Genomic DNA, 20,722 nt, shown 5'->3' with positions numbered 1-20,722 from the left:
ACATGTGTTATTCTACAAGGCCTTGTAGAACAACGCCCCTATGCAGCGTTTTCTTCCTATTTCTATATTGCTTTTTCAGCTCGCTTACGCACTCTATATGGTGTAGTCATATGTAATAGCCATTATATTTTTTCTATACTCGTCATTCATAATTTCATAACAATCATGCGATTTTATTATGTTCGTTTTCAGTGGGAGTATCTTAATGGTTTAATATTAAATATTGTAAGTATTAAATATAATAAAAAATTAAATTATTAATAAAATTATATATTAATATTAAGTATACAATGTAGATAACATTAATAAAATAATAATAGGTATTATATCTTTAGTTTGTCGTAATTAAATGTTTCTAATAAGAAAATAAATGAACAAGTAGGAAATTTTACACATGATAACACATGATACAAAATTAAGTATCTTTTACTCATTGTTTAAAATATTACTAATAATCTTATGGACATATTTCTTGATTCCCCTTTAGAAAAATCATAGACACAATAATTTTTTATCTTTAATATATAATTTACGCATATTAGATTTCTTGCTTCAATCGGAATATATTGCTTTTGTTATCCGACTCAGAAGAAAAAAACTTCCGATAATGACCATCTACAATGGCTTTGTTTAACGAGAAACATAAACATAACATCGGTTACGTGGTATTTCAGTTACTCGCTAGTAGTCTCTAGTAAATTACAAATAGAGATAACCCTACTATTGTAGAAAATATTTAGACAAAGTTGCCAAATGCGATATACTTTAGTAATCGACAAGTAATATGTCTTTTTAATCCAACTCGCTGAATGTATCTAGTTTTCCTACTTAAAAGGTTAATGTTTGAAACACAATATCGCAAGCACCATGATTACAAGATCGTGAATAACGAAAGTAAATACGAAATTTGAGAGTGACCACAGATTGATAAATAATTTTGACATTTAATCAATAAATTTGTTAAATAACTATTGTTCGTGACTTCGGCTACGTTATTGTACAGTTAAATACGCGGCGCTAGAATTTACCCTATTATCATACAAGATATTCTTCATGCTAGAGGGAGCCACAGGCCTACTCCAGTTCACAATACATACAGTTCACATAATATACATAATAAAGATATACGCTGCGAAGAATTTTATGACCATATTCGCGTTGCGTCAGCAAGTGCAATGTTCATCTATTTTCGGTTATTTCACAGCGACGTGTATCATTTCAACAATCAGTGATCTTTTAATTTGGAAAATGGCCGAATCGGAACAAAGAAATAAAGAGAACTGTATCGTAGGACCGAAGGAAACAATGGTGAAGCAAGAAAAGCGTGAGAACACGTTGACGAATGGCGGGAAGGGATCTGGCGATGACGCGGATAGTCTCGAAGAATTGCCTCTTGATATAGGCGAACACTACCTGGTTCGAAGATCCGATAACTCCTGGCGTAAATATATTATCAGACGATTATAATTTTTTTATCTATTATTACGTATGAAGAAACATCTAGTGTTAACGGATGATTATCTGCGCGCTTTCTTCGCCGTTTCGTATTTGTGTTTGTATTACCGGCTTCACCCGAATAAACTATACTTGTTTTGAAAACATTACGGACGATGTTTGTATAGGAAGAGGACAAGAAAGAAATACGACAAATGTACTTTTGTTGAATTTTTGATTTTGATATCATTTTATGATTAAAAAGAAATGCTTTATTATAAAATAGCTAAAACTGATATATTTTTAAAATTATGCATACAAAAATACATATTTAGCTTTAAAATCCTCCTGTAAAAAATGAAGTATGTAATTTATTGTATTATTTTCTTGTAGTCTTCATATGATACTTGAAATATTTGGCTTGTTATTTTGCAAGTTGTAAATTATTTAAGGTTAATGAGTTATGTGTATAATATCAAAGAAAAGATTTTTTAATTGTATTCAGATCCAGCAGAGATTATACAAACCAGATATAATGAGAGTGAAAGTCATTATGAATATTATGTACATTATGAAGGACACAATAGGAGATTGGATGAATGGGTGCCCAGAGACAGAATTATGTCAAGCAGGTTTGACATGAGTGATAGAACTTGGAAAAGTGGAGATAGAAACTCTAGTACTGACTTGCTAGCAGATTCTTCAGATCGTAAAATTACAAGAAATCAGAAAAGGAGACATGATGAAATTAATCATATTCAAAAGGCACATATTTATGAGTGTATCTATCAAATTTTGGATGTGTGTTTATAACAAATTTTGTTATTTTCAATTACAGACATATGCTGAAATGGATCCTACAACTGCCGCTTTAGAAAAGGAACACGAAGCAATAACAAAAGTCAAATACATTGACAAAATTCAAATCGGTAAGCATCAATACATATCTTACAGTATTATACCCAATATGTGAAAAAGGTTTCATTATTTTCAAAAGTTTACTTTTAGGAAAATATGAAATTGATACATGGTACTTTAGTCCATATCCAGAAGAGTATGGCAAGCAACCAAAGCTATGGATTTGTGAATACTGCCTTAAATACATGCGCCTTGAAAAGACTTATAGATACCATATGGTAAAAAATGTTAATACTAAGTTATTTAATTTTTTATGAAAATAAATAAATTAGAAGCTGAAATTTTTTATTTTCAGAGTGAATGTACACACAGGCAACCAGTTGGCAAAGAAATATATCGTAAAGGCACATTAAGCATTTGGGAAGTGGATGGTAGAGAGCATAAAATTTATTGTCAAAATTTATGTTTGCTCGCAAAACTTTTTTTGGATCACAAAACCCTTTACTTTGATGTAGAACCATTTCTTTTTTATATCCTGTGTGAAGTTGATAAACATGGAGCTCATTTAGTTGGTTATTTTTCAAAGGTATTTTCCTCTTTCTATATATGATTACATCTATAACCTGCAAATTATTTTTTTTTTACCATGTTTTATCTGCTTTCAGGAAAAAGAATCACCCGATGGTAATAATGTTGCTTGCATTTTAACTTTACCGCCTTTTCAAAGGCAAGGATATGGAAAACTTTTAATCGCTTTTAGCTACGAATTAAGCAGAATAGAACAAACAGTTGGTAGTCCCGAAAAGCCGTTGAGTGACTTAGGAAAATTATCATACAGGAGTTACTGGAGCTGGATTCTTTTGGAAATTCTGCGGGATTTCCGAGGTACTCTTAGTATTAAAGATCTGAGGTAACTTTCGATAAAATTGTATAGGAAAGTCGGTTAAATTACGTACATAACAAAGTTAAAAAATATACAATATAATATACAGTCAGATGACAAGTATATCGCAGACGGATATAATATCGACATTGCAAAGTATGAACATGGTCAAATATTGGAAGGGACAACATGTAATCTGCGTAACACCTAAATTAGTCGAGGAACATATTAAAAGCAGCCAGTACAAGAGACCTCGTTTAACAGTGGACAGCAGTGCACTTCGATGGGGAGCTCCACCACGAAAGAACGTGAAATCTGGCAAGAAATAGTAGAAAGAAAATGGGAATTCGACGGCTTTCATTACCGTGAGATTCACGATTTAATGTGTTTAGCAAACACTTGATAAAACAGCGACAAAACGATGTTTCCAAGTTTGTTAAACAACTTTTATACGATGCATTACAGTCTCCACTAATATGCATTGTACACGTGCAGGGTTTTTTGATCGGAAGATAACGCGAATGAACACGCTTTATAGAGCTTCGCTATTCTTCAGAGCGTAGAAATGTTGATAGGTGGTTTAAGATAATGTTCTTTATATAGTTTTCTGCCTAGCAGTACACTATGAAAAGAGAAATGAAGATAATATACTGATAGTGACTCCAAATGTCATGTATTTATAATGGAAAGATTATTTATTTTTGTTCGAGATTTATCAATTCGAAAATTAACATTGACGATACCACGCAGTATTAGATTGTATTAATGATTTTTTATGTAAATTCATTAATAATAAACTATGTATTCGTGAGTAATTATGGTAAAATTTCAACGAATATAACGTCGAGAGATTAATGTCGTATCAATATTAACACGTTGATGCCGGCGCGACCCATCGGCGTGTCGCACGTGTCTGTTCCGTGAGGCGGCGTGCCCCATCGGCGAGTCATACGTGTCTGTCCCGAGGGGCGGCGATGACACATGTATTTCACAAAATAGGTAGTGACCCAGCGCCGCCCCACGAAGCAGACAGTGAATTCGAGCGCCGCCCCACGGAGAAAACCATAAATATCGGCGCCGGCGTCAGCGTGTTGAGGTAAAGTAATATTCGTCAATCATAATTTTGCAATAGAAGATTTATGCATTTCTTTTGCCAACTTAATGGCATACTTAGCAGTTCCAGGTGCAGTACATACTCCGTAACCTCCATGACCGTAATTATGCACTACCTATAATACAGGGCGTTTCATTAATGATAACGAAACGCAATTCATTGAAATAAACAATATTTCATTAAAACTAACAATAGCTTTAGAAAACCCATTTACGATGTGTTCAACTTCCACTCTGACGTTATTTGCTCTATATGGTCTCAAGCCAACTTCTTCTTTTATAACTTCTGCTTTCTTAAGGCCTGGAAGAAGGTTTTCGCATCTCTCGCGTATCGCTGCAGATTCATGCGGACAAAGTTTCACATTTTCGGAATCAAAATTTCGTGAACCACCTAGAGTAACTGTGCCATTAAAACCAGGTATAATGTAAGTGTCCAACTCGCCATAGAAGAACGTTTTTATCCATGGTGCCTTTACCTATTTTTTTTAAATTTGTAAATTGGACTTTGTTCTTTCATGAAATAAATTCTACATTAAAAAGAACATACTTTAAGTACTTGACCACGCATAGAAACGAGACGTCTATCGTTACATAAAGATCGTGCGCCCAGACCTGTACAATTCATAATTAAATTCCAATCGGGAACAAGTTCCCTCAGAGAATTAAATTCTTTTACTGCTAAACTGATTCCATTTTCTTCTAATCTAGAAAATAAGTATTTCTTTAATAACAATCGTGAAAGATTATAATCAATACAGTAAATTCGTTACTTCTTGCGTGCCCATGGGAGATGTAATTTGCATTCGGTGAGAAGAGTACTAAAAAATGACCCATATTTCCAGTTACCCTCGACTAGCTGAAATTCTTCATCCGTGACTCTCCTATATATTGGTACTAAATTTTCCATCCACTGACTCTATTAAGAAAAAGAAAAAATTAACAAATACTAATTTCTTTTCTAATAAAAACTATTTTTAATTTATTATCATTATTTGTTTTAAAATGTAATCGTAATAAAAAGATACATTTTAAAGTATAGAATAAACCTTTACGGTTTCCGGAGAGGAATTTGCGAATAAGTAACCGGAAATAGCAGTTACACCGGCGAAAGAAGCTTCATGAGATTTTCGGATATCATCATAATATGCGTACGAGTCTCGCAGCCAGTTTCTAAAAGAAGCACTTAATTACACAATATAAAAACTTAGGTAGAAACAAGTACAAGATTTGTCTTTCATATGAACCTTGTTATTTCTTCAGTTGGTCCAGAATATGATGAACCAACTCTAAATATTCCAGCAGCCACATGACTGACAGTATTATTAAAATCAGAAGCGAAAACTGTGATTTCAGAGTTACGTAATTCACGAGTTAATTGTAAGGCTGTTGTCAAACCAATTATTCCGCCTCCAATTACGGCCACTTTCATTTTTTTTCTTTTATATAAATCACAATATAAATCACAAAGTTTTCTCCTTAAAAAATTTCAGTAGAACACCTCAGTAGTTGATCATCGAAAGACTTGAGAATAATCAATGTACTTTGACGCGATCCTAAAAATTGTACAACATTTATCTATTCTTCTTGTTTTGACATGTTTCAGTTCTACTGAATGTATCTATTGTAACCGCAGTCGATAACGTATGTATTTTGAAATGAACGCACAAGCCTTATTAAAAGAATTACGTTTATTTGTTACAAATCGATACTTTTCCAAAAGTTATTGTAGTAATTCAGATATTACGGGCAGTTAACATTTCCTTATTAAAGATGAGAAACATCATTTAATCCAAAAAGGGAAAGATTTGTTTACAGCATAAAAAGAAATTACGATCTTCGCACGCTAAACAATGATCTACCGAGATATGTATAATAAATGTTAGAAATTCAGAGAGAATAGTTAACCAAGTTCAGCTTAATTTTCTTGTTTATTTGCCTTATTCGTCGGTTAATATGAAATTTGGTCTAATTACATCTATTTCCTCGCGTATATATGTACAAATTTCATTATCTCATTAATAAAATGAGCTCGAATAATTAAAAGTACTTAACTCAAAAAAGAAAGAAGAAACTGCACAAGACCCCTTTTTTTGTTAAAATTATGCCTAAATCAAAAATAACCGATACACTATAGAAATAAAATATACAATGATAAATTCATATCTTATGTTACCTTACATCTTCAATAATATAATTGTTGTTAACAATTGATCTTTAAAGTGTTTCGGATAAATTGTACTTGTCTCATGTGTTACAATTTTCCACTGTATCTCACTCTTCTTTTTTCCTCGACTATTTCTTTCTTCGTATCGAAAAATATATAAACGCAACGCGTTGCAGGGACGTGGACGCAATGGAACACTAGTCGTACGCGAATTCTTTTCATTTCGAGAGCGACTAATAATTGTGTCACGAAAAATGAAGCTATTTACAAAAAACAAATTGTTGATGAATTTGTTACTAATAATAATACATTATTTTTTGCGTCTAAGTCCTGTGCAAAATTTCAACGATTTCACAAAGCCTTTATATCAAGGCCACGCACATTCTTCTCTTTCTCATTCTTTGTGACTTCACTGGGAAGTAAGAGTTCATATAACGTTCACTTTACAAGTTTAACACCTACGATTGTTACACTTTAGCATAGAATAATGTTATCTAAAATACATAAAAGCCTTACGCCTTGCTGCAAGGTTGTATCGTGTAATTCAAAGGAGGAGGAGGAACTAAGAGAGGCAGCGGTGTAGGTGGTGGAGGAGCTTGAACATTGTTCGAAATTGCAGCAGCTGTTGTTTGAGCTTCACTAGTACGGTTGTTAGCGTTGTAAGCGGAAAGATAACTTGGCCAAAGATGCGGCGGTGGAGGAGACCCTGGAGGTGGCGGTGGCGGAGAACGATCATCTAATTCGTCCGAATCATTCATCATCATCGCCGTTAATGGAGTGACACGGGGCTTCTTCAGTTTTATGATTTTCACCTAATAAACACAATTAAAGAAACGTTGATTTGTTACATTAGAATGAAAAGCTCACGGTTTAATTCTTTCTTCGTCTCTTATAGATAACAAAGAAATTAAATTTATAAGCTAAGAAATGGCTAACCTTCACTTTTTTCTTTGCTTTTGGAGGTCGTGTTCTTTTCTCTTGTTTTCTACTCTTTCTAGAACTGGACCTTCGAACGTCACGAATTCCACCTCGAGTGACAGTAGTGGGTGGTGGAGGGGAAGGCATATCCCCTTCACCGCCACTAGGACTAGTACCTTCTCCAGGTTTGATTCCATCCGCGAATTGGACAGATTTTTTACTTCTCTGTTTCCGTTTTCCTAATTTCGCTAATTTAGTTTTCTTCATTTGATTTTTCAATTTGCTTAACTTGTTCTCACCAGCTTCATCTTTGCTGGACTCATTTTTATCTATTTCTATATCCTCTTTGTCCGTGTTGTTTCCGTTATCATTTTCAGGAGTAGAAAGGTCATCCAAATTGCCATTAGGTACCGAGGTCCTTCTAAAATATATTTAGATTTATGTACATTTATACTTGAAAAATGAAGTAAACTGTGTTGTTTACCTTGTCAAATAGAGATATGAACAACTGTATACCTGAAACCTGATGCGACTAAAATTCCTTTCAAAGGCGGTGGGGGTAACTCCGGCCATCCTTTAGATTCTGTTTCGATTTGGACCTTAGTTGTTTCATCTATCGCTGTTACCGTTGTAGTTTCATCGATTTCGCTTTTCAATTTATTTAACCGTGACTTTTCATCGTCCTCTTCTTCTTCCTCTTCGTCGTCATCCGCTTCTTCTTCTTCTTCTTCGTCATATTCCACCTCAGCCTCCTCCTCTTCCTCTTCTTCCTCGTCCTCCTCAACAGGTACCTCCTCTTCTTCTGTGGAAGCAGAAGATGCGACTACCGGCATTTCTTCCTCCTTCTCAAAAATAGTAGAGGAAGTTTGTTGTTCCTCTGCATCGCCTTGCTCTTCACTTTCCCGAAGAGCTTTTAAAACAGATGGATCCAGGTTTGAATTCTTCTGCTGATTTGCGTTTTCTGACTGACGCATGTTACTCTTCTCTAACAATTGAAGAGCGCGACGATTAATTCGTTCGATTCGCCTACGTTCTTTTTCCTTTCTCCTAATCTCACGCAGTCGCTTACGCTCCTCTTGTTCTTTTCTACGAGTCTCCAAGATAACTTCGTAATTATAAACCGGCAGAACAGGTACTTCTACAAATTTTAATCATTTAAATAATTATTTACATTATTTAATGACGTTTGTAATAAAAAATTTGAAAAAGTAAATTCTCATATATTTACTCTGCGGTGTCACTTCTGCTCTGGGGAACGTCGTTTGCGTCACAGGAAGTGGCACAGGAGCAGGGCCAGGGACAGGAACAGGAACGGGAACAGGAACGGAAAGAGGCAATGAAACTGGGGACAAAGTGGAAACTGGTGTCGATGAGTTCATAGCGGATGGAACGGCCGGTACAGGCATGGGGACAGGAACTGGAACAGGTACAGATATAGGTACTGAGGGAACCGGAGAAGATTGAGGGACTGTCGTGGAATACATCATCCCTCCTGATTGATCAACTGAAGAAGGCTGTCCACCGCTCCAATCCAAGGACGTCGGCACAACCTGAAGAACATTACCTACGCGAACTACTTGACTGGAACCTCGTACAATTGGTGCTGAGGAGGAGTTGGTCGGCTCTCTGTGTGTTGCTGGGACACCATTGAAATCTGCAGGTACTACTTGCAACACATTGCCCACCTGTTTGATACGTTTACGTTAAAATACACTATTTATTCCTTTTTAACATCTTTACAATATCATTAAATAAAAGGAAAGATAAATGAGCCAAAAATATAAAGAAATGAAAATGAAGCAATATTATACCAATTATAATACTGAAGAAGACAAACATAACCTGTAAAACTTGTTAAGCTAAAGATTATCATTGTCATTGATTAATTTAAATGTCACATACTTGTAAAACAGTAGGTTGTTGACGGTATAACATTTGCTGCTGTTGTCCAGGTGGTGATGGATAACATACATTCGAATTAAAGTTTTCTCCGTAATCATTTGATATTCCTGCTCCATCCTGTTGCTTCTTAATTCCCAGTTCAAGTTCTAGCCTAAAATTAACCAAAAGATCTAAATATGTACATAATATTACATAAAATATAAATATTTATAAATAGTGGGATCAGTCAATCTATAATGGTTCAGGAAACAGTGGAAAGGAAGGGTAGGTGGGGTTGGGATTCCGAACACGATTTCTATAGGTATTACCTATCGTCGAGGGATAGGCGTTTCGGAGAACTCGCCGTTGAGTCATCAATGCACGGTGGATAAGTCAAGTTATTCTCTGTATAGTAATATTCGTTTCCAACTTCGTTTTCAGCCGAATATTGGAAACTTGTTGCAACTGTCTCCATATTGTCACCGATGTGCATTTCCGAGTCTAACACAGTCGAGTCCCTAGGTAGTCCGGATACGGACTGCACGATCGTTTCTATTCGTCTACCTCTTTCGGTGCAGCTATCTAATAGTTTCATATTATCGTGTTCATCCTTCCTTTCCCTTGAACTTTCGCTCACTCTACCTCGTCCCATGGAAGGTGATCTGAATCGATAGTAAGATAAACTTACCAACAATCCAACAATAACTAATTACTATAAATTATTTTTAGAAATTCACCTGGAAGATCGTAATCGTTCCGTCATTCGTAAATGATCCGGACTTCTCATTCTGGACCCCGAGGTAGACCTAGTTCTTGATCGAGATCCTGATCTAGATCTCGATCTTGAATGCATCATCGACCGGGACCTGGATGTTGATCGAGATCGCGATCTGGATCTAGATCTTGACCTAGATCGTGATCTTGATCTTGACCATGATTTCGATCGCGATCTAGATTCACGTCTAAAGCGGTCGTGTGATGATCTACGTGGTGATCTTCGCGACCGTAATGGAGAACGACCTCTAGGTGGAGGTAATTTATCCGTTCTTCGAACGTGTCCATGTCTATCTAGATCCAAAGGTTCTCTTTCCTTTTCCCATTGTCTGTCTCTTCTTGTACTGAGCCTACTTTTTCTTTTGAAATAATATAATTCGTTTAGTGCGCATTGTTAACGTCAATACTACTTTTATTAATAATGTTAATATTAATGCTACCTATGCTTGAATTTTGATGAAGGACGAAAAGGACCTTCCATGATATCCCTCTCAATACTGTCATCCCTGTAGTACGTTTTCTCTTCATAATCAAGATCTAAATCTTGACTATTGGGATAGGAATCTAAGGACTCATTTCCATCCCGAAGCATGTTCTCTGCTTCGTACGGCCATAGTGACCGATCTGCTTCATCTCCGCGAAATCTACTCTCTCTATGTCTATCAATATCCACGTTTCTCTCTCTTAGTACTTCCATTGGTTCGTACGACCTACCTTCCTTTTCTCTTTCCATACAGTCGTACTTCTTTCTATTCCAGTCACCTCGATCTCCTTTAATAGGTCCATGTTTTTTAAAATGATCTGTAGACAATTACCAATAATACTAAATCATAAAAAATTGAAGGTAAAAAAAGGAAAAATATTAAAGAAAGAAAAAAACATTACCTTTATTATGTGGGGTAGTGTTAGATCTAGGAGAACCTCTTATAGATCTTTCTCTTCTATCATCTATTCTTGCTCTACTGGATCTATCCTCATCGATTCTATTTGATCGTTTTTCTTTACTAGAAAAGCCTGCAAACGACTCTTCCTTTCTCTTTGGACTTTTGCTTCTACTTCTACTCCAACTGCGGCTATGGCTTTCGCTACGACTTCCTTCCCGTTCCCAGGAAGTACGTTTTTTATTGCGATTAGTAGAAGGACTGAACCTCCTTCTACATTCATTGTACTCCTGTTTCGAACTCCTACTATCTCTCCTATCTACTCTTTCTCTATCATCAAATTTCTTATCTCTTCTTTCTTTGCTACGATCACTAATTCGTTTATCTTCCCTATTCCCCTTTCTACTAGGACTTTTCTTTTTCTGCTCTCTGCCCGGTGATCTTACTTGACATTCCGTGTCACTAATATCTTTACTATTACGTGGTCTAGACTTTTTAAGTTCTTCCAACTTAGTTCCTTTGTTCCCAGACCTGTACTCATTGAAATCGAGCTTCACCGCCCCTGGTGATTCCGATTTTGTGGTAATCGAGGTTTTCACTGTTATCGACAAGTCTTTCGAGTCCACCTTAACATCCGTAATAGTAGTCTGTTCCGTAGGAATAACTTCAGCAACAGGTGCATGTATATTGGATGTCTTTTCACACTCGATCCTAAATTCATTAGGTTCTTCGCAATATGTGTTTTTTATATCGTTTTTCACAGAGTGCGACTCTCGAAGTTTCTTCTGAATGGTCAATAGAGCCGCAGCGTGTTGCATGGGATCGTCTGAAATCATTTTTGTCTTCACGCGTTCATTGTTTCGTCGGACTAACAGTTGTTTAGGAATCAACTTGAGTGCTGCTTTTCCTTCATTAGTCTCCTCTGTTCCTTTTGCGCTGGCAGATGAAGATATTGCCTCAGAACTCTTGTTGCTTAATTTTCCATGTGATTCATCAGATTCATACCCTGCGAATATGTCCATTCGTAATGATTTATAGTTCGTGTCTGGGTATGGTTCGTTGATTGGAAATTCAGACGAACTTTCAGATACTTTCACATCGAATTTCTTTCGAAGAGTCTGATCCTCTATCTTCTGCACTCCTAAAATTTCTTCAAATTCTTCCTTCATCACTGCAGCTTTTGCATATTTACCATCGCGATACTTTATTTGAAGAGGTATATTGGGAACTGATTCATCATCAGACATAACCAGAATTTCATTCTTTAGTTTATCGTGTAGGAGACTCTCCTTCAGATTTACCTGATTATCCTTAAAAATTTCCATATCCTAAAAGAAGAAACAAATAATTAATATACTTAATTAATATAGACTTAAAAAATGTATCTTATATATAAACATACTTCAGACTTCTGGGATCCAGCTGGAGAACTGGGACTATATAATTCTGTATTTTTTTTCGTTAATTTCACATCTATCTCAAAGATATCCTTTAATTGTCCTGCAGTACATTGTTCTTTCGAAGGCGTCAATTCCTTGGTCTTATCAAAGAGCACATTCTCCTGTGAACTGTTGCCCAAACTTCTTATTCGCGACTTACATCTAGTATGTTCTTCCGGAGTCCAGGATGATTCTAACAAATCTATATCCTGACATTTTCTAGGAAACAAATCGATAATATCTGCACTTGTTGAATTCTTAGATGTAGACTTTCTCAACTGCTGTTCAACCATACAAACGTCCTCGTCTTTTATCTTCGTTTTAGCTAATATCGGGTCACGGCATTCCAAAGATACTCTCTCAATATCGTGGTCGAATTTATTCACTTTCGTCCATTCTGCACACTCTTCCTCCCACATAACAGGAGCTTTAAGCTTTATTTTTTCTTCAGACTGTGATTCCATATCCCAACGACTTTTCTTGCTCTTTTTGCTAGTAACAACATCATGCTTCATAGATGCATCCACATTTTTACTGACTGCATTTACCTCCTTATGGATGCTCTCAATTATAGTAATGCTGTCTTCTACGTTTTCTTTTCTGTCACTTTTTTCTCGTAAGAATGATTCTTCTTCAATGTCCCAATCATCTCTCTTCCTCTTACTCTTCTGTTCCAGGAGCATCAAAGCTTCTTTCTCTCCTTCTTCTTGTTCTTCTTCCCAAATTCTCATTGCAGACAATCTATCTTGCCTCTTTTTACATTCCTTTACAGTTTCCTTTTCTATAGCGATATATGTATCTGTTTTCTTATCATATCGAACCTCTTTTTCTAATTTCTTTGAAATACGAGAGGTTTTCTTTTTATTAATCATTAAATCAGACACAGCTTCTAAGCTGTCAACTTCCCATTCGTCCGCTAGTAATTGTCTCTTATTTACTTCCTTTTCAAGTTGTGTTAACGATGGGACATTCAGAGTATCAAATTCAGTCTCTCCCCATTTATCTCTTTTTTGTTTGTCTAACTTTTTAGAAAGCTTTATTTCGTCTTGCATTATTTGCTGAGATATACGCTCACTCTCCTTCTTCCAGTCAGCTAAAAATTCACTGCTGTCCTTTTTCTCTTTATCTCTTTTCCTCTTTTTCTTTCCATCTACATCTTCTTCTATCTTTAAACTCCCTGGGATGATCTCCTTGCTTATGCTTGAACATTTTTCTTCCAAACGTTCGTCATTTTTATTCTTGTCATCTTTCTTGCATCGTTCCTCCTTCCTTTCTATTTTTCGAATGTTTTGTATATCAGTATTTTCTACTTTTTCAACATTACTCTTTGACAGTTTTTCTCCTTTCTGCGGCATGATCACGGAATCCATTTCCCACTCTTCCAAGTATCGCTCTTCGACTTTGTTTCTTTTTTCTTCATCTTTGTGGGTTTTATTGTGGATGTCGCTATCGGAAATCACCTTTCTGACCAATTCCTGATCCTTGTTCCAAACGTCGTGTTTATCTGAGGATCTTTTCCTATTTTCGACTTTTACTTCCTCTTTAATTTTCTTTAATGGAACTTGAGAACGTACCAATTTCGCATTTTCTAATGAAGAAGATTCCAAAGGCGACTTTTGTATCGTCTTTATTATATCTTCTCTGTTATCTTGTTTATCGTTATATTCTTTCTTCTGCTTAGACTTTCTAGTCGCTACCCTTTTTTTCCTCCTATCTTCAGACGAATCGCTACTACTTGAATCCGAACTGACTTTCCTTCTTCTCTTCTTCTTCGTCTTTGCAATTCGTTTCGCTTTTTTCTTTCTTTTTTCAGCTTTTCGTTTCTTCTTCTTTCTTTTCTTCCGTTTATCATCGGAACTAGAAGAATCACTGCTGCTACTACTACTATCGCTGCTATCTGAATCCGATAATGAGTCCGAATCGTTCGATATTTTTCGTTTTCTTTTCCTTCTTTTTACTTCTTCCTCAGAGTCAGAAGAACTCGACGAACTGGATGATTCACTACTGCTAGAAGTCACTTTCTTTCGTCTTTTTTTCTTTCTTGTTTCTTTAGAATCAGAATTTTCGTCGCTCATACGTTCTACTTTAATTCGAACGTTTTCCCAATCGCTGGGTATTGATTTAGAATCTTCCGATTCACTTTTATCATGTATATTTTTACTCTCTACTCTTACGCGTTTTTGAACCTGAATATGAGAACTGCTTGATGGTATCTGATCGTCCTCGATCTTCGAAATATTTTCCAAGTTCTGTCGGCTTTCATTGGATTTGAATTTTTCCTCAATTTTACTTGAATTACTTTTATCCGACTTTCCGGATATACTATGCTCTACAAACGAAAAATTATTGTCATTCGGCAAATTAGTTTCTATATTAAATTCATGATAGCTTAACGTCGAGGCAGAAGCTTTGTTTGGTTTTGGGGAGAATTCTTTCGACATTGGAATATCACTGCAAACCATCTTCATGAACTGTTCATACTCCGATGCTAATTTTTCGTTGCCTGCAGATTGTAACAAAGGAGATGTTGATTGTCTATTGTCGTCTATTTTTTTAACACTAGAAGCCTCATCTTCGTTGATCATTTTCTGGTCTTTATTAATGTCTTCTTCTATCGTACTTAACCGTGGAGAAAATTCCTCAGGTTCTAAAATAAATTTTATACAAACTTTTCTAATTTATAAATAAAGTAAACAAAATATTTACCTTGCTTCGAAGTCATGCCGCTCGATTTCACTACATTTCTTTGTTCCTTTTCAGTGTCGGATAATCTGTCTTCATCTTCACTATCCCATTTTGACCTAGGCAGTTGTACATTAATTGGTACATGCCACTTGTCATTTCCTTCAGATTTACATATGCCTGTCTTTGGATACCAGTTACGTGTACATTGAGATTTTTCCGCTGCTTCCGTATCGTTTCTAGAATTGTTAAGATCTGAATGGGTAAAGGAAAATTAGTGAGACAAAAGACATTTTAGTATACCGTATAAAGTCTGTCTCGCATATATTCCGCATTTTATCACGATGATCGGCAGTAACTGCTTGAAGAATTTGCTGATGATTGATGAAAAGCGACATACGAGGATTTTCAGAATAAAATAATTGAGGCCTTCCTCGTTTAGTTGCTCTTACTGATTCAGGAGGGTACTCTTTAGGACCTTCCAGTCCTTCGGCAATAAAAGCGTAACGTTTCAAACGACAATCGTTTATCATTAACATTTGCTCAAAGTGACGTAAATAATCCTCGGCTGTTCTGTAATATATATATATATATATATATGCCAAATATCTACATAATATATAAAAAAGATATAAAAAATAATGTAAATATTTTGAGATACAAGCAAACCTGTTCTTTATTGATCGTTCCGAGTAATCACGTCTTTTAATCTCAATGATGTCGTCCATCATTATACCACACTTTTTTAACTCCACCCACGAAGAAAAATTCATTATGTCTTTCTCCTTTCCTTTGTCTTTATCTTTCTCCTTTTCTTTTCTATCTTTAATTTCAGGTTTCTCCTGTGAATCACTTCTTTTTTCTTTAAGACTCTCCTTCTTCTCTTTTATTCCTTTCTTTTCTCGTACATCTTCCCATTTATCATTATCCTTTTTATCTTTTTCTTCATCTTTCCTATCTCGGTTCTCTTCGTATTTATTACTACTCTCTCGCTTATCTTTATCATCTTTCTTATCTTTATCTTTTCTACGTTGTTCTTTATCACGCGGGACTTTATAATATCGTTCTTTGCTACCATTATAATCTTTTGACTCTTTACTCGAGCTATCTCTTCGTTCTTCTCTTCCATATCGCCTTCTTAAAATAGTTTTGGCACATTACTTATACATATAAAAATGCAAGAATTAACTGTTTATTATACAAAAACGATAAATATTTTTATACCTCTCTGAATATTTATTTTCTATTGCAGACTTTGAAGCACTTTTATAAGAGACATTAACATCATCTTGTCTACTTCTTTCTCTCAAAATCTTTACATTATCTAATAAATTTTGTCCATTCCTATTTGCATAATTTTCCTCTTCTAAACTAGCTGTAAGATAATATAGTTAGTGTAATATAGTTATAGTTATAATTAAGTTTTATCTAAAATTTCATATTATAAGTACCTGCAGCCATAGCTTCGGCCAGTAACATTTTACTTTTAGATTCTTCTCGTCTAATCTCTTCAATAGCCAATATTTTTTCTTCTATATGATGGAAATGTTTCCATATTGAAATTAGTTACAAATTATACATTTTTTAAATATAAAAAGATCTATAAATTAAGCTTATTGAACATTACCTGTTTTCTTTTTTGATTTACCACCACTTGAATGACGATTATGAAATTGTACAGAGTCTGAGTCAACATTTACAATTGCGCTTGAATCATTTTTTGAAGATTTACTATTATCACTTGGCATACTTTTAGATTTAGAAACTTTGGTAGAATGTGCTTGAAGTTGATTGGATTTATTTTGGAGTTTTGGTGGGACATTAAATTTGTTAGCAAATGCCATCAATCTCTTCTTAGCTTGTAATTTTCCTAGCACAGGCTTGAGCATCTTGGGACTCTCCAACCTAGGTGTGTCTCCATCGCTAGTTTGGCCTTTTGTACTATCTGGTGTTTCTGGCATTTGTATATCAAGTAAAGATATTGGAATGTCTGGTGTTGGTTCCTCTGGAGCATAAGCATCTTCTGATTGTGACATTGTGTTAACACTTTTATTTTCTGGTTCTTCTATATATAAAATTATATCACAATAAAAAAAAGAATACAACATAATTAATTTATTGCAGAAATAAACAAACAAGTATGAAAATTTACCTTCAAGGAGATCAGCTACATTGTTTTTGTCATTGACAATGCCTTACTTTATCATGCATATGATTATTCTTTAAATTAGTACTACAAGCATCAACAAAAACTTTATTTTTCATGCTTAATATATATATATCAGATTCTATAAAATAAAACATATATAATTCATATCTATGTACAAAAAATTATAATCCTCTTGCGTGAAACAATTATAACTTATTCTTTTATGTATTTTTGTTTTTTAAATAAGAATATTATTAACATTTTTTTAAATCTAATAAGCAAGGTATTATAAAAAAAAGATTATAACACTTTGTAACCTAGTATTCAGAAGACTAAAAAAATATGTGGTCAACATAAATGATCAAAAGATACAAAAATTATCTTAGGTCTCTTTTTTGTAACATTCAATATAATATGTTTCACAAAAAAAGAACACACTTTGATATAAAATATAATCAAAATTTTACAAAAATACAAGCATTTACACATATCCCCACAAGAACCTTATTAAATAGTACTACAAGTACAATTATGCCATATACATCATCATCAATAATAATTTTAAATTGATACTTCACAAAATAAAAAGCAATTACGAAACCGATTCGACAGACAGGTAAAACATTAAAACATTGACTGGTTTAAATCATTGATGTATGTTTTTATAGAGGAAATCGTAAGTAAAGTAAAATAGGTTCGACTATCCAATTTTTAAATATACTTTATAAGGTTATGATGAACACACTTATTTTCAGTAAAATTTTACAAAACTGTCACCATCCAGTCAAACAGATCGAAATTCGAAAAAAAATGTTAATAGAGGACTAAATATTACTGGATATAGTTTTGTTGGTTGTTACAAAAACTTACTTCATGCTGAGTGCTAAGTAACCGATGGGTACATGTTGTTGACGATAAAAATGATGAAATATTATCAATGTTACACGCCTGATTTTTTTGTTCTACCAATATTTTTAATTTCACTATCCTATGTTCGTCCAAATCAAACGGAGCCACTGCGAGAAAAGCGTCAGACATTTTAGTCAAACGGCAGGCCGGCAACTATAAACGCTCACCAATTCGGGAGAAACAAGGGATGCCAATGTTTGAGGAATAAACAAAGAACAACCACTAAATACAATAATGCCACGTTAACTGACCAGGAATTTGATTCATTGACCATTTCTACCCCCGCCAGTTCTTGGAAGTGAACTTTCAACGTTCTGGTCTTTGAACATTTATGCATCTTTATGTATTAAGTAGAATTTAAATGCAAAAATCTATATAATGCACGTAATATATAAAAATATTCGAAATAAAATACTAGAAATATAATACTACTCGTTACAATATTTAAATGGTGAAACAAATTTATATTCAAATTCTATTTTTTTAGTTATAATCATAAAAATATAAACTTGTATAAATATCCACAGTTCACTGATATTACGCATACAAAATAAACAAATGTATCAAGTATCTATATCTCACTCACATTCATTGACAAAAAGAAATACTTGGAATGTCTTAAAATACTTCTCTTGATAATTGGCCAGATACAGTCCAGATCCGTGGTCAGTTAGCGAAACATTACTGTATATATATTTCGATTCGATCGATGATTATTTGAATTAATTTAATTGTATCTATAATGAAATTATACAAAGTTTCAATGGAAATATTCATGTGTAAAAGAGAATCTTTTACAAACAATACTTTTAATCAAATCTTTTGATTTTATACTTATGTTTATTATAATTTAACATTGTTACGTTACATCTGATTTTTATTTAAACGACTTCAAATATTTCACAATTAACTATTGTAACGACCGTCATGTTCTCTCCTTAAAAATTAATATATCAAAAAGATGTCAAGATAAAGATACACGTTCCTAATATGAATTTAAGTGCATTATACAATTAATACATATATTAATCTTCCATTTCTGATGGATCACCACCCATCGCTTTCCAAAAAGCAGTAACTAATTGTTCAGCGGCTATTCGTCTTTGATCAGTTGGCAGCAATGCTGCATGTTCTTTCATAGCTCTCAATTGACTAAACAATTCTCCAAAATCTACATTCTCTTCACCCATAATTCCATCTGAAAAAAATAGTATATAGGAGCTGCAAAAAAATCTCATAATGAATTATTCTTCAACTTACCTAGCATGTTCTCTATTGGTAATGTTTCTGTAGAATCTTGACTTAATTCAATGTTTTCAAACTGTTCTTCAACTTCAGCCATATCAGGATTTTGTTCTCCTACATCCAATGGTTTTCCTGTAAAGTTACAATAAGTTACAAATTTTAAACAATTAGTGAATAAGCATTTCCACTTATGAAGCAATATTTTTTAAACTTAGCCAATTTAGTTTAAGTGTATATATAGGTCTTTATTAGAAACCTTTAAGTATCATGTTTGGCCACATATGAGCATGTAAAGCTTCAATAATCCTCTCAATACCATATTTATTATTTTCTGAATCAGCTTCTGAAGCACCTACATCCGGTCTATTTAATTCAATTAGCTCAAATCTGTTTTGCAGACACCATTTTATCACTGAAATACACTAATTACATGTCTAATGTTCCTCAAGTTAATATAACAATTGTTATTTGTATATACCTTCATTCCTAATTATGGTGTCTGTTATAAAATTACAAGAAAACAGTAGCACCTCAGCTTCTGCCAAAGAATCAATTAGAGATGACCATTTCTTTAAATTCTGATCTGCATCTTCCTAGGAAAATCAGTGCTGAAGATCATTCGTTCTGTCAAAGATTCTGTTTAGAAGTTAAATATCTTACTGCCTGTGGATTATGATGTACAATTAATGCTTCTACATTATCAATTGAAATATCTTCAGAAGGATTTTCTATTACACATATTAACACTTGTGTTTTGTAATATTTGTTTTGAATATCCCATAAATGATATTCAAAATGATCTTGGTTAGACAATTTTTCTCCACCTATATCTATAAAATAAAATAACATATAAAAATAAAAAATTATTGCAACAAATAATACTCATCCAAACATTTATATAAAAAAAATTAATTTACCAAATTTTTAATATCGAAATTAAAAAGATATTAAAGTTTCAACTTACGCGCTGCAATTTCATTAGCTTTCCCTTTTTCGGTGCTTATTATTAATATTCGTGGTAGATTCATTTCGTAATAAAGTTTTATCGTACTATTAAAGTTCAATAATCTCAAGATATATTGAAAAATTTAAAAGATATTTTTTAAACTACTAACTACTAACTGACGGTTAGGTTAGGATTGCGATCTTTACGTTAATTGATATAAAAATGTAATATTAAATAAATAAAATTAATCACTTTCGTTCGATATACAGCGATATTTTTGTTGTTATATACTTTGAACAATGAATTAGTTGAATTATTTTACATATCGATGTTGTATCATGTCATAACATTTCGTGATGGACGATCACAATGACGTTTGTGATCACTTGACCTTTAAAGAAACTAGAATAATTCTGACTTATTTCATATATTTTAGTATTTCGATA

At 33.8% G+C, this 20,722-nt stretch overlaps 4 protein-coding genes and 1 long non-coding RNA gene across 10 annotated transcripts; 2 read left to right on the top strand and 3 right to left on the bottom strand.

The window, feature by feature from the left end:
* Positions 1–107: 107 nt before the first annotated feature.
* LOC126875314 (histone acetyltransferase KAT8-like) lies at positions 108–3,990 on the top strand. 3 transcript variants are annotated; one of them, XM_050638170.1, is made up of 8 exons: positions 108–225; positions 1,205–1,441; positions 1,940–2,199; positions 2,273–2,363; positions 2,443–2,570; positions 2,648–2,878; positions 2,958–3,202; positions 3,285–3,990. In XM_050638170.1, the coding sequence occupies exons 2-8, from the start codon at positions 1,249–1,251 to the stop codon at positions 3,502–3,504; spliced, it is 1,368 nt and encodes a 455-aa protein (XP_050494127.1). In that variant the 5' UTR covers positions 108–225; positions 1,205–1,248; the 3' UTR covers positions 3,505–3,990. The 3 variants fall into 3 exon arrangements, with proteins under 3 accessions (XP_050494127.1, XP_050494128.1, XP_050494126.1); XM_050638171.1 differs by lacking the exon at positions 108–225 and having other exon boundaries at positions 441–1,552; XM_050638169.1 differs by lacking the exon at positions 108–225 and having other exon boundaries at positions 846–1,441.
* LOC126875329 (D-aspartate oxidase) lies at positions 3,850–5,869 on the bottom strand. The gene is made up of 6 exons (XM_050638207.1): positions 5,533–5,869; positions 5,335–5,458; positions 5,059–5,204; positions 4,836–4,992; positions 4,480–4,764; positions 3,850–4,404 (listed from the first exon to the last, which is right to left on the bottom strand). Exons 1-6 carry the CDS (start codon positions 5,715–5,717, stop codon positions 4,291–4,293), a joined length of 1,011 nt encoding a protein of 336 aa, XP_050494164.1. The 5' UTR covers positions 5,718–5,869; the 3' UTR covers positions 3,850–4,290.
* Positions 5,870–5,958: 89 nt separating this feature from the next.
* On the bottom strand, positions 5,959–18,265 carry LOC126875303 (227 kDa spindle- and centromere-associated protein-like). 4 transcript variants are annotated; one of them, XM_050638135.1, is made up of 18 exons: positions 18,047–18,265; positions 17,180–17,315; positions 16,655–17,092; positions 16,479–16,559; positions 16,252–16,402; positions 15,697–16,164; positions 15,331–15,600; positions 15,052–15,266; positions 12,309–14,992; positions 10,911–12,234; positions 10,466–10,826; positions 9,989–10,384; positions 9,581–9,913; positions 9,273–9,423; positions 8,599–9,055; positions 7,887–8,508; positions 7,389–7,791; positions 5,959–7,264 (listed from the first exon to the last, which is right to left on the bottom strand). In XM_050638135.1, the coding sequence occupies exons 3-18, from the start codon at positions 17,061–17,063 to the stop codon at positions 6,965–6,967; spliced, it is 8,625 nt and encodes a 2,874-aa protein (XP_050494092.1). In that variant the 5' UTR covers positions 17,064–17,092; positions 17,180–17,315; positions 18,047–18,265; the 3' UTR covers positions 5,959–6,964. The 4 variants fall into 4 exon arrangements, with proteins under 4 accessions (XP_050494092.1, XP_050494091.1, XP_050494093.1 ...); XM_050638134.1 differs by lacking the exon at positions 17,180–17,315; XM_050638136.1 differs by lacking the exon at positions 17,180–17,315 and having other exon boundaries at positions 15,697–16,161.
* LOC126875386 (uncharacterized) lies at positions 17,322–19,163 on the top strand. Its single transcript, XR_007693398.1, has 2 exons — positions 17,322–17,852; positions 17,932–19,163. It is a non-coding gene; the product is annotated as an uncharacterized LOC126875386 (long non-coding RNA).
* Positions 18,906–20,680, bottom strand: LOC126875331 (alpha- and gamma-adaptin-binding protein p34-like). The gene is made up of 6 exons (XM_050638214.1): positions 20,295–20,680; positions 19,991–20,160; positions 19,809–19,923; positions 19,587–19,742; positions 19,346–19,462; positions 18,906–19,283 (listed from the first exon to the last, which is right to left on the bottom strand). The coding sequence occupies exons 1-6, from the start codon at positions 20,356–20,358 to the stop codon at positions 19,111–19,113; spliced, it is 795 nt and encodes a 264-aa protein (XP_050494171.1). The 5' UTR covers positions 20,359–20,680; the 3' UTR covers positions 18,906–19,110.
* Between the last annotated feature and the right edge of the window lie 42 nt (positions 20,681–20,722).

The sequence above is a fragment of the Bombus huntii genome, chromosome 18 (genome assembly GCF_024542735.1).
Source record: "Bombus huntii isolate Logan2020A chromosome 18, iyBomHunt1.1, whole genome shotgun sequence".
Lineage (NCBI taxonomy): Eukaryota > Metazoa > Arthropoda > Insecta > Hymenoptera > Apidae > Bombus > Bombus huntii.
This window is presented reverse-complemented; position numbering and strand designations above follow the sequence as displayed.